The sequence below is a fragment of the Ornithorhynchus anatinus genome, chromosome 8 (assembly GCF_004115215.2).
Source record: "Ornithorhynchus anatinus isolate Pmale09 chromosome 8, mOrnAna1.pri.v4, whole genome shotgun sequence".
NCBI lineage: Eukaryota > Metazoa > Chordata > Mammalia > Monotremata > Ornithorhynchidae > Ornithorhynchus > Ornithorhynchus anatinus.
In genome coordinates, this window is record NC_041735.1 from 32,725,128 (window position 1) to 32,738,514 (window position 13,387).

Genomic DNA, 13,387 nt, shown 5'->3' on the forward strand with positions numbered 1-13,387 from the left:
TCCACTGTTTAGACTTGAACCTTCCTAGGATTTGACAGGACATCAGAGATGGCAATGGGAAAGCCTGACAGTCTTAGCTAAGTGATCATTGGAGCCACCTGCAGCCTGGGCTGGGAGAATGTACGCATCTCTAGAGAGAGAAAGAGAGAGAGATAGAGAGATCAGCTTCCCACAGGTATTTGCAATATATAGGATTGTTCTCCATCAGTGAACCTTCATTTTTTCTTCCTCGGTTTTCAGAAACCTGAATTGGACAGTGCCTGGCTTTGGGATCAAGTCATTAAATGAAATGTACATGACTTTTCCCCAGCCACAACTCTCAGAGACCAGTCTCACTTTCGATTTTGTGGCTAACAATCAATCCATCAGTCCCATTCACTGAGCTCTTACTGTGGGCAGAGCACTCTACTAAGTGCTTGGGAGAGTATAATATAACCATTGGTAGAAACATGAGTTTCCACATGAGTTTACGGTCCAGTGGGGGAGACAGACATTAGTATAAATAAATAAATAAATAAATAAATAAATAAATAAATAAATAAATAACTTTTGGTCTTGTATAAAAGTGCTGTGAGTCTGAGGGAGGAGTGAATAAAGGGTGAGCATCTAAGTGCAGGGTAGCACACAAGGGAGAGCATCCAGTACTCGTGCTTCTGTGATTACCAGAACCATGCATCAGCAATAACATCCTGAGACTACCTCATCTCAGCCTCATGTATCTAATCTCTAAATCATCTGTAAAATGGGGATGAAGACTGTGAGCCTCACGTGGGACAACCAGATTACCCTGTATCTACCCCAGCGCTTAGAACAGTGCTCTGCACATAATAAGCGCTTAATAAATACCAACATTATTATTATTATTCTCACAAACTGGCCACTTGGGTCTGAATCTACAGTGGTGACCTGCGCACCATGAGTGGGCTATGGGTATAGTGGGATGGCTTTTCTAGTAGTAGAATTGTGTCCCGTTGAGTTGTGCTCAGGTTGCTACATCTGTATTAATCCCCAACTGTGCTTAAATTGTCCCCTATCAGCAATGTCCCCTGATTGTCTGAGGTCATCAAGGGACAGATTCCAGGTGTTGAACCCCTGAGTTGAGCTAAGGTCTGTTAAGGCCTTGGATCTTCTTCACTGGACCTTTCAGCTGACCCTTCAACTTCTCTCTCTCCTTTGTCTGTAACTGGGGAGTCATCAGCTCCATGACCATCACTAACTGACTCATGACTGCCTGTTGGGCTGATTAACTGCCTGGAAGACTCTGCCCTCTTCCCTAAAGGCTGTGATGTCCATGCACTTGGCCTCATTTTCCTCCCAAAGAATCCTTATCCCTTCCAGTAATGCTCAAAAGATAATGATTGCTTTTGGTTCTTGCTGGCCTTAATAATTGGCAAGCCAACTTCCTTGACTCAGTGAGTACATGCCCCACAAAGAGCAGCCTGTGATCATTATTGGCCCCCCTTTTGGGGCCCCTTTAGGCCCTAGGTTCGCATCTCATCTGACCTCCTGGGGTGTCCTGCAGCCTTGAAGGGCCCACCCCCTTCCCGAATATATTTGATAATAAACTCACCACTGAAACCCAGGCTTGAAGGGCTGATGGTCAGCCTGTGGTCTGGCCCATCCTCACTGAGAGATCAGTTCAGAGCCTGGGTCTTAAGTTTCAGGATCTTGCTTAGAGTGCCAAGATTTTAGCACAAATCCCCCAGAGCAGGAAGAGTCCATGTTTCCAAATGGAGTATCCCAGCAGGTTTCCTGTCCTGGGACACAGCACAGCATTATATCCCACCCCTTCTCCATGTCCCCAGATTACTTAGCCAGATAGTGGCCTTATCTGGTGGGTATAAATCAAGGAGTGCATTAATAATGTCATTATATGTCTTCATGTCTGCATGGTGGGGAAATATAGAATCAGTTTCCCAGATCTGCTTTCCCAACGGCCTGCGAATTCCACAATCAATTAATCAACCAATCAGTGGTATTATGATTGGGTCCAGAAAGCCAGAAGAGTTGTGGCCTGGCTACATCGGGCCAGTTGGTATGATGCACCGACACAGGTGGTTTCTGGTTTGCTGGGGACTACCCATATCCTGCTCAGCCATGACAGCGTCAGGATTCTGCTAGTGAAGAGGAAATCACTAGCCTGGAGGGAGATGAACAAATTAAACCTTTCCTTATAAATGTCACCCTGGCCACCACACAGAGCTGAGAGGAGCTCCATTCCAGGATCAAATCGCAGTATGGTGAGTTTCTCCTTCTTGCTGACTCTCTGGTAGAAAATTCAGCAAGATCCAGATCAATTCAGCAAGATGACAAGCAAACCCCATACAGGATCTCTGGTAATAACAATAATAATGATTATGGTATTTGTTAAGTGCTTACTATGTGCCAGGCACCCTACTAAGCCCTGTGGTGAATACAAGGAAATCAGGTTGGACAGAGAACCTCTCCTGCATGGGGCTCACAGTCTTAAATCTCATTTTGCAGATGAGGTAACTGAGGCAGAGAAGTGAAGTGACTTGCCCAAGGCAACCCAGCAGACAGGTGGCAGAGCCAGGATTACAGCCAATGACCTTCTAACTCCCAGCCCCATGATCTGTCCACTAAGCCACTCTACTTCCCCTCTTTGATCCACCCCTCAAACATTTTACGGCAATGATGACTCAATCTAACCAACAATAAAATATGTCCTTGTGGTTTGAAAGTCCCCATCTTTTTCCAGATGATGTCAATGTCTTTTGTTCCCTGGACCAGGTGATCTGCCCGGAGTACACCCCTTATCCTGATGTTTTCATATCCCAGCTCAGACTGAAGGTAACTCCAATGATCACTTACCTGGGATTGTCTGAAAAGGCAGAGTGCCCCATTGCCATCCCTGACTTCCTGTAAAATCATTGGAGGGTTCAATCCTAAACAAATGATTGCTAATCAGAAAAGGCCCAGCCTGGTCAGGTACTCATAGAGAGTTGGTAAAATCTGAAACAACTCCTTCCTGATCATACTCCATATCACAAAATGACCCTTCTGTTGCTACTGCCTAAATCCTAGGAATCCAAGTCCGAGAGAAGCATCGTGGTTTAGTAGATAGAGCCAAGACCTGAGAGTCAGAAGGACCTATATTATAAAGGATTAGAACCATATGCCTCCTGTATGACCTTGGACAAGTCACGTCATTTCTCTGGTCAAGTGACTTTTCTGTCTTATTTTTGTTTTGTTCTGTTTTGCTTTGCTGTCTGTCTCCCCCGTTTAGACTGTGAGCCCATCACTGGGCAGGGATTGTCTCTATCTGTTGCCAAATGTACATTCCAAGCTTAGTACAGTGCTCTGCACATAGTGAGTGCTCAATAAATACTATCGAATGGATGAATGAATGAATGGGCCTCAGTTACCTCATCAGTTACAGATGAGGTAAAATGGGAATTGGGATTAAGACTGTGAAGGTCTGTGTCCAACCTGATTAACATGTATCCACCTCAGCACTTAGAACAGCGCTTGACTCATGGTAAGCACTTAACAGGAACTATAATAATGATTACTACAGTAATAGTAAGGCTTCTCTTCAGAAGAAAACACAATTGCAATAAGCAGGAACACAGAATTTTTCTTTGACATTAATTGCATTTGTAGTGCTTGTCAATGAAATCTCCCTCCCTGTGTTATACTGTAACCTTATCTCAGATAAGGTTTTCTACAGTTAAATCTTATTAGACATTTTAATGTTTGGGCTTTTTATTGTAAACTCACTGTGGGTAGGGAATATGTGTACCAATTTATTTCTACTGTACTCGTCCAAGCACTTAGTACAGTGCTTTGCATATAATAATTACTCATAAATACCACTGATTTATTTTGATTGATTATATGGGTCTAAATGAAAAAGTACAATTCTTCATGTAAATAACACCTGAATCCTGTTCAGCTTCATCTTTCTCCACTTTGCTCTATCCTGTCTTTACATTGTCCCATTTATCTGCTTGTCAGTACTCCCTAATGCAAATGTCCTCTGTTTCCTTAACTGGTTGGATTTCTGCATTAATTGATGTACCCAAATTTTCTTTCATTATTCCACTTCCTCTCAAAATGTATCCTTACTTCTAGCAAACACTCCCATCAAGGTGACTTTTTAAAATAACTTTGGGTTTCCCTGTGATGCCCTGCATTTCACACAAATTCCTTAAGCTCTCTTTATTTCCCACTGTGTTACCCTTGCAGGTATCTCCTAGATTGAATGGTAAAATTGATCAACTCATCAATCAGTGGTATTTATTGAGCACTTACTGTATGCAAAGTACTGTGCTATGCACTTGGGAGAGGACAATATAACTTTCTAGAGTGGGAGAATGAATACTGTCCCTGGATCCAGAGGTGTGTGGACTGCTGGTAAATCAAGGGTCTGTGTCCATATGTCCACCCAGACACTTCCTGGCAGTTTAGTTTTGGCCGAGATTAATTTGATAATATTAATTTAATCGTATTTGTTAAGCATTTCCTGTGTGCCAGGCACTATACTAAGCGCTGGGGTATAAACAAGATAATCAAGTTGGACAAAGTTCATGTCCCACATGGGCCTCACAAGTCACAGTCAAATTTTACATGAGGTACCTAAGGCACCAAGGCTATGGGCTAGTGAAATGGTGCTGTCTACAGTGATGGGAAAGTCATGGGGAGGAGAGGGTTTCGATGGAAAGATTAAAAACTTCTGTTTTAGACATGTTAAGTTTGTGGTGACAGGAGGACAGCCAAGAAGCAGCGTGGCTCAGTGGAAAGAGCCCGGGCTTGGGAGTCAGGTCGTGGGTTCTAATCCTGGCCCTGCCACTCGTCTGCTGTGTGACCTTGGGCAAGTCACTTCACTTCTTTGGGCCTCAGTTACCTCATCTGTATAAATGGGGATTAAAAAATGTGAGCCCCACGTGGGACAACCTCTATCTACCTCAGCGACTAGAACAGTGCTCTGCACATAGGAAGTGCTTAACAAATACCATAACAGTAATAAGTAGAGCTGTTTCAAGGCAGAAGAAAAGCTGAGACTGCAGAGAGGGAGAGAGATTAGAGATGGAGATGTAAATTGGGTATCTTCTGCATAGAGGTTGCTTCTGAAGTCATAAGAGCAAATGCATTCTCCAAGCAAGTGGGTGTAGATGGAGAATAGAAGGGGACCCAGAACTGAACTATGAGGGACACCCAGAGTTGGGGATGGGAAGCAGAGCAGAAGCCCATGAAAGAGACCGAGAGTGAGAATCCAGAAAGATAGAAGGAAAACAAGCCCCATGCACATGGCCTCCTTTTCTTCCAAGAGGACCCTTATCCTTCCTAGGAATGCTTGAAATATAATAGCCTCTTTCTGTCCTTGCTATTCTTATTACCTGGTGAGCAAAACTCAGTAAGTATCTCTTAAGGCCACCCCTTGACTCCTTTGGCCCCTTTTTGGAGCCTCTTTAGGTCCTAGGTTGACATCTCGTCTGATCTCCTTGGGTGTCTTGGGTCCTTGAAAGGCCCACCCTAATCCCAAATATATTTGACAATAAACCACTTCTGAAGATCCTAATCCTCAGGGCTGGTGGTCAGCCTGTGGTCTTGGTCATCCTCATCGGGTGGTCAGTTCAGGGTCTGGGTCTTGCATTTCCAGATCTTGCTCACAGTCCAGGATTTTAGTCCAATTTCTCAATGTATCCTCCCCTAGATCAGAAAGAGGAGTCCATGGTTCCAGCAAGCAGGACTTGATTGTCAAATGGAGTATTTCAGCAGAGTGCCTGTCCCGGGATCAAGCCTGTCATTAAATCCCATCACTTCTCCCTGTCTTCAGGTTATTCTACCAAGGTAGTGGCCTTATCTAGATTTGGTTAGTGGTGTTTCCTCAATCTGTCTACTTCTCTCTTGTCTCTGATCAGATTTATCTTGTCTCTTATCTAGTCCTTCCAGGAAAGGGGCATAATATGCACCTGGACCATTTTGCTCTCAACATTTCACTCCCAATCTCATTATCTCTTACATGCTTATTATGGGCAAAATACTGTGCAAAATTGTGGGGGAAAGTTCATGGATGATATGATAATGTTGGTATTTGTTAAGCGCTTACTACGTGCAGAGCACTGTTCTAAGCACTGGGGGAGATACAGGGTAATCAGGTTGTCCCACGTGAGGCTCACAGTTAATCCCCATTTTACAGATGAGTTAACTGAGGCACAGAGAAGCGAAGTGACTTGCCCACAGTCACACAGCTGACAAGTGGCAGAGCCGGGAGTCGAACCCATGACCCCTGACTCCGAAGCCCAGGCTCTTTCCACTGAGCCACGCTGCTTCCCCAGATATAGTTGGGGTCCTGCGGCCATAGAGATGGAGCAGCCTCAAGTGATCATGGATGAGTCACACTGCTACCTCTGTTTGATCTCATTCTACCACTGATCACATTCCCATCCAAATCCTCCCCTCCTCCGCCCCCTTAGCTGCTGTCAAGTGTGGCCTTTGGAATCCCCACTCCATTACAGGTAAACTACCTTTCATCCTTGACCTTTTCCTTTCCTGCTCTCTCCTCCTCCTCGCCCTTACGGAGAACTGGCTGACTCTTAACAACACGGTCTCTTCTGCTGCTCTCTCCAGTGGAGGCCTCTCCTTCTCCGACTTCCCGAGACTCACCAGAAAAGGAGGAGGCGTCGGCTTCTTTCTCTCATCTCAGTGCTGCTTCCGCACTATTCCTCCTCCCCCTTCCCTCTCCTTCCCCTCCTTTGAAGCCCATATTAATCGCCTCTACCACCCCCTCCAGATTCTTGTTGCCGTCATCTACCGCCCTCCTGGTCCCAACTCCAACTTCTTTAATCACCTTGACCCCTATCTCACCTTCCTTCTCTCCTTCTCCCTGCTCACTCTGAACCTCAGAGACTTCAACATATTCATGGATGTACCCGGTGACCCCTCTGCTGTCCGCCTGCTATCACTTTTTGATTCTGCCAACCTCCTGCTCCCACCGCACTTTGCCCACTCATTAACTTGGTCACACCCTCGATCTCATCATCTCTTACTGCTGCACTATCTCTTCCCTCACAAACTCTGAAATCCCTCTCTCAGACCATAACCTTCTCACCTGCCTCCTCTCTCACACTCTCTCACCCTGCAAGTCTATATTACTCCCCCACAAAGACCTCCGCTCTCTTGATCCCATCTGTCTTTGCCAAAGCGTCTCTTCCCACCTTGCCTCCCTATCCTCTCTTCCCACTCTCGATGATCAGGTTACCGCTCTCAACTCCACCCTTTCTACTCATCTCAATTCACTCGTCCCCCTTTCCCTCCACCGCTTTCACTCCACTAAACCGCAGTCCCGGATCTGTGCCTCTATCTGCCTCCTTACCTCTTATGCTCCAGCTGCTGAGCGCTGCTGGCGAAGGTCCAAGCACCAAGCCAACCTTATCCATTTCAAATTTATCCTTTCCTACCTTAGCTCTGCTCTCTCCTCTGCCAGGCAAAACTATTTTTCTTCTCTCATTGACGCCCATACCCATCACCCCCAACAAATATTCCAGACTTCTAACTCTCTCCTCAAGCCCCCTGTTCCTCCCCCTCCCCCATCCCTCACCCCCCATCAATCTGGCCACCTACTTCATTACGAAAATTAACACAATCAGGTCTAAACTCCCCAAAGTCAACCCTCCCCCTTCTGTTCCCCCACCCCAAACTTCTCCCCTACTTTCCCATCCTTCTCTGCAGTATTCTCAGAGGGGATCTCCTCCCTCCTCACAAGTGCCACCCCCTCCACCTGTGCTTTGGACTCCATTCCTGCTCATCTTATAAAAACCCATTGCCTCTTCTCTGCTCCCCTCCTTAATTTCTATCTTTAACCGCTCACTCTCCAATGGCTTCTTCCCCTCTGCCTTCAAACACGCCCATGTCTCCCCCATCCTAAAAAAACCCTCTCTCCACCCCACTTCCCCTTTCAGTAATCACCTTAATTCCCTCCTACCCTTCCTTTCCAAACTCCTAGAAGGAGCTGTCTGCAATCGCTGACTTAAATTCCTCAACTCCAACTCTCTCCTGGACCCTCTCCAGTCTGACCCTCCACTCTACCGAGACTGCTCTCACAAAGGTCACCCATGACCTCCTTCTTGACAATTGCAATGGCTTCTACTCTATCTTAATCCTTCTCGACAACTCAGCTGCCTTTGACACTGTAGACCATCCCCTCTCCTCCACACCTTATCTCACCTTGGCTTCATGGACTCCATCCTCTCATGGTTCTCCTCTTATCTTTCTGGTCATTCATTCTCGGTCTCCTTTGCCGGCTCCTCCTCCCCCTCCCATCCACTAACTGTAGGGGTTCCCCAAGGGTCCGTTCTTGGCCCTCTTCTGTTCTTCATCTATACTCACTCCCTTGGTGAACTCATTTGCTCCCAAGGTTTCAACTATCATCTCTATGCAGATGACACTCAAATCTACATCTCCTCCCCTGTTTTCTCCCCATCCCTTCAGGCTCGTATCTCCTCCTGCCTCCAGGACATCTCCACCTGGATGTCTGCCCACCACCTAAAACTCAACATGTGTAAAGCTGAGCTCCTTATCTTCCCTCCCATACCCTCTCCTCTTCCTGACTGCCCTGTCACTGTGGATGACACAACCATCCTTCCCATCTCTGAAGCCCCCAACCTTGGTGTCTTCCTTGACTCAGCTCTCTCATTCACCCCACACATCCAATCTGTCACCCATGCCTGCCGGTCTCACCTTTACAATATCACCAAGATCTGGCCTTTCCTCTCCATCCAAGCAGCTATCGAGCTGGTACAAGCTCTAATAATATCCCAGCTGGATTATTGTGTCAGCCTTCTCTCTGATCTCCCTTCCTCCTGTCTCTCTCCACTCCGGTCTATTCTTCATTCTACTGCCCAGATTATCTTCCTGCATAAACTCTCTGGGCATGTCACTCCCCTCCTTAAAAACCTCCAGTGGTTGCCTATCAACCTCCGCACTAAGCAAAAACTCCTCACTCTGGGCTTCAAGACTCTCCATTACCTTGCCCTCTCTCACCTCACCTCCCTTCTCTCTTTCTACTGCCAACCCCACATGCTCCACTCCTCTGCCGCTCACCTCCTCACCGTCCCCCATTCACACCTATCCTGCCGTCGACCTCTGGCCCACAGCCTACCACTGTCCTGGAATGCCCTCCCTCCTAACGTCCGCCAAACTAACTCTCTTCCCCTCTTCAAAGCCCTACTCACAGCTCACCTCCTCCAAGAGGCCTTCCCAGACTGAGCTACACCTTTTCTCTCTGTTCCCTCTGCTCCCTTTTTGCTCCCCCTCCACCCTCTGCTCCCTCCCCTTTCCCCCTTCACCTCCCCTGAGCCAAGCCCCCTTTCCCTCTGCTCCTCCCCCTCTCCCTTCCCCTCCCCTCAGCACTGTGCTCATTTGTATATATTTTTATTATCCTATTTATTCTGTTAATGAGGTGTACATTCCCTTGATTCTATTCATCGTGATTATGTTGTCTTGTTTTTGTCTGTCTGTCTCCCCCGATTAGACTGTGAGCCCATCACTGGGCAGAGATTGTCACTATCTGTTGCCCAATTGTACATTCCAAGTGCTTAGTACACAGTGCTCTGCACATAGTAAGCGCTCAATAAATACTCTTGAATGAATGAATGTTTGAATACTCTCTGGCTGCAACAGGGGCCTTTGTGAGCCATAGTTGAGAGTTGTGGGTAATAAGATTTAGGCCCATATGTTGAGATCTTCAAAGGTATTTTGGCACCAGTGGTTGATCAAAGTAGATTGTGGAATAACCGAGTAAACGAGACCATTTCCTACCAATTTGACTGAGATACTCAATTCATTTTGCCTCCTTTCTTCGTTTTCTTTTCATCTCCAGGAACTAATTCTCATTGTCTCTGGTCCATCCTGCTTTTTCCAGTGGTACTGTGGCAATTTGTATCAGCAAGTGATAACCATTGATGTGGCTCAGGGAGTCTGTTTCCTCTCCCAAACTGGAGTGGGTATCATGGGGAACTCTCTCCTCATCACACTCTACCTCACCTCATTTCTTCTGGGCTCCAAACCAAAGCCCACAGACCTGACCATCATCCACCTGGCCCTGGTCCACACCGTAATGCTTCTTACAAGGTGGATCATCATAGCAGCAGGGATATTGGGGCTGCAACTTGTACGGAATGATGCTGAGTGTAAGCTGTTTGCCTATGTCTACCGCAGCACCCGGGGCCTCTCCATCTGTACTACCTCCCTCTTGAGCATAGTTCAGGCCATCACCATCAGTCGAAGCACCTCCTATCTGTTCCATCACAAGGTTCAGATCCCAAACGTCATCTTCCTGGTCTTAGGCATCTTGTGGATTCCCAACACACTGTTAAGCACCACCCTTCTCTTCCAAATGGTCATCTCCCACAATACAACTGGCATTGATACCAATTGTTACATGGTGCCATTAAACACTCTCCTCCAGGAGCTGTTTCTCACCTTCATGGCTCTCCGCGATGTCCTCTCTTTGGGGCTCATGAGCTGCTGCAGTAGCTGCATGGTTCTTCTCCTGCACCGACACAGGCGCCAAGTCCAGCATCTCCACAGCCCCCACCAAGCCCCTGAAACCTCGCCCAAGAGACGAGCCACCCAGACCATTGTGCTGCTTGTGAGCTGCTTTGTAGTCTTTTACTGTGGAGACCTTGTATTTTCCCTGTTTCTAGGGACATCCATGAAGGACAATGCCACCCTCTTGAATGCTGGCATGTTTATGGTCAGTGGATATGCCACTGTCAGCCCCTTTATGTTGCTCACCTGTGACACAAGAGTCATCAAGTTCCTAGGTGATTTTCTGGGGAATAAGACCCTTAAATCCTCTCAGACAACACTGTTATCTGCATGCCCTCTTTGATTCAGGAAGCCCAAGTGAAGATCTTATTTCCCAAGCAGTGAGATCTTGGAAGAACAATATCATCATTAAACCAACGGCATTCCTAGCCCCAGACCCTGGATATAATCAGGGCTTCAATGTGGGGTGAGGGTTTGTGGCACTGAGAATTTCTACTCCAGATAGCTCTTCTCTGGAAATTTCCCCTGTCTCTTGGCTATGATTCCTCCAGTAGCTCTAGCAACTCCCACAATGCTTGGCTATATCCCTCTGTAACGTCCATTGATTGGATCGGTCCTCCATTCATCTTTACATGGGAGGCAGAGCCACCCAGTGGAAAGAGTACAGGTCTGGGATTCATAAGTTCTGGGTTCCAATCCCAACTCTGCCATTTGTCTTCTGTGTGACTGTGAGGAAGTCATTCACTTCACTGTAGCTCCATTCCATCAACTGTAAAATGGGGATTCCATCCCATTTCTCCCTCCTACTCAGACTGTGTGTCTCCTGTAGGACAAGGAATGTGCCCAACTTGATTACTTTATATCTACCCCACTTCTTAGGACAGTGCCTGACACATTGGTAGCACTCAACAAATACTAATATCATCATTTTTAAAAAAATCGTTATCATTATTATTATTGTTATTATTATCATTATTTAAAAGTCCAATTGATGTCCATGAAATCTCCAGATTTGCATACTCTCTCATTTCTCTTTTTCTTATGGTATTTGTCAAGCACTAACTATGTGCCCCATTGCTTGGTACAGTGCATGATGCATAGTAAGGGCTAAAAAAATGTGAAATTTATTCATTATCTAACTAGATTACATTTAACCCTGCACTTGACACATTATAAGTGTTTTACAACTACTAAAATATCATTTCCATTACTTGGAAGAAGGACGGTGCCTTCACAAAACAATAACAGCTGCATCCTGAAAATTATCTTCCCTTCCCTTTTCTGCAAAAACATTCAGTCCATGTTTCCAATCCTTAAGGACACAAAGTGATTGCCCATCAACCTCTGCATCAAACAGAAAATCCTTACCCATTACTTCAGAGCACTCAATGACCATGCCCTCTCCTACCTCACCTCACTGCTGGCCCACTACAATCCAGCCTCCACACTTCACTCTTCTAATGCCACGATATGCACTGTATCTAGATCTCATTGATCTAGCTGCCAACCTCTTGCTCACATCCTGCCACTAGCCTGCAAAGCACCCCCTTTTCTATTTAACAGACAATTACTCCCCTCACATTCAAAGCCTTATTGAAGGTATATCTCCTTGGCAAGGGCTATGTGAATGAAGTGGCTCGATGCTCATTTCATTATAGTGGAGCTCAAGACAAAGGAAGATAAGTAGAAGAGACTGCCATTAGGTGGCCAGGCAGAACCTGCCTGTGGATATAACACTTGATATCTCCAGATACTGTACTAAATATCGAGGTCAATAGGGCGGGGTATGTGTGTGTGGGAGGAAACAGAAGAGTTAGCTCACACCCATTTTATAGTTCTTGTCCTCCTCAAATCAAACGTGAATAGCATTTCAGATGATGAAGAATTTAGCAGGTTTAGGTGCTTGCCAGTGTGTCCTGAGCAATTCTTGTATTTTGGCACTTTTCTCGATTCTTGCTTGCTGATGAAGAACATATCAGGGCCATAAGATCGTTTGCTCCTTGAGAACAGGGACTTTGTCTTCTTACTCAATTGCACTTTCCAAGCAGCATGACACAATGGATAGAATACGGGCCTGGGAGTCAGAAGGTCATGGATTCTAATCCCAGCCTCGCCATTAGTCTCCTGTGTGAGCTTGGGGAAGTCACTTTACTTTTCTGGGCCTCAGTTACCTCATCTGTAAAATGGGGATTCAGACTGTGGGCCCCATGCGGTACAAGGACTATGTCCAACCCGATTTCCTTGACTCCACACCAATGCTTAGAACAGTGCCTAGCACAAAGTACTTAACAAATACCATAATAACAGTAATAATAATTATTTCATGGTTTTTAACCTACTGAGAGAGGGAATAGACAGGGTACAGACATGTGAGGGGAACTGGGAGGAGTAGATAGATGGCCAGTAGAAAAGAGTAAATACCCTCCTGACTGTGAGCTATTTCTGGGCATTTAATGTGTCTACCAACTTAGTTGCATTGGATACTCCCAAGATTTAGTACATCCATGTCATATCTTTGTCGGGCAGTATCAATTAAAGAAAGAAAATATGGAAGAAATGGAATCTCAGCTGATTGTGTATACAGAGTATACAAAAATAGGTCCTCACAGACTCAACTCAAGATGACATCCAGGAGAACGAGCCAAGTGATTTAGGAGAGTTGCTGGAGTGATGGGAAGAATTACATCCCGGAATCTCTATGTGGGAAACTTCCTAGTAGAGGGACATTTGCAGCAAGAGTTTCTTACATCTATCATCTATTAAGGAAACCCTGGTTATCTCCAGGGGTTGAGACCAATCAATTAGCGGAGTTTACTGAGTGTTTATAGTGTGCAGGGAACTTTACTATGTGCTTTGGAGAGTACTATAGAGT

General features: G+C 45.9%; 1 protein-coding gene across 1 annotated transcript; it reads left to right on the forward strand.

Moving 5' to 3' along the window:
* The first annotated feature begins 915 nt into the window (after window positions 1-915).
* Window positions 916-10,858, forward strand: LOC114813880 (vomeronasal type-1 receptor 48-like). The gene is made up of 4 exons (XM_029071385.1): window positions 916-930; window positions 2,274-2,336; window positions 2,752-2,811; window positions 9,887-10,858. Exons 1-4 carry the CDS (start codon window positions 916-918, stop codon window positions 10,856-10,858), a joined length of 1,110 nt encoding a protein of 369 aa, XP_028927218.1.
* Window positions 10,859-13,387: the final 2,529 nt, after the last annotated feature.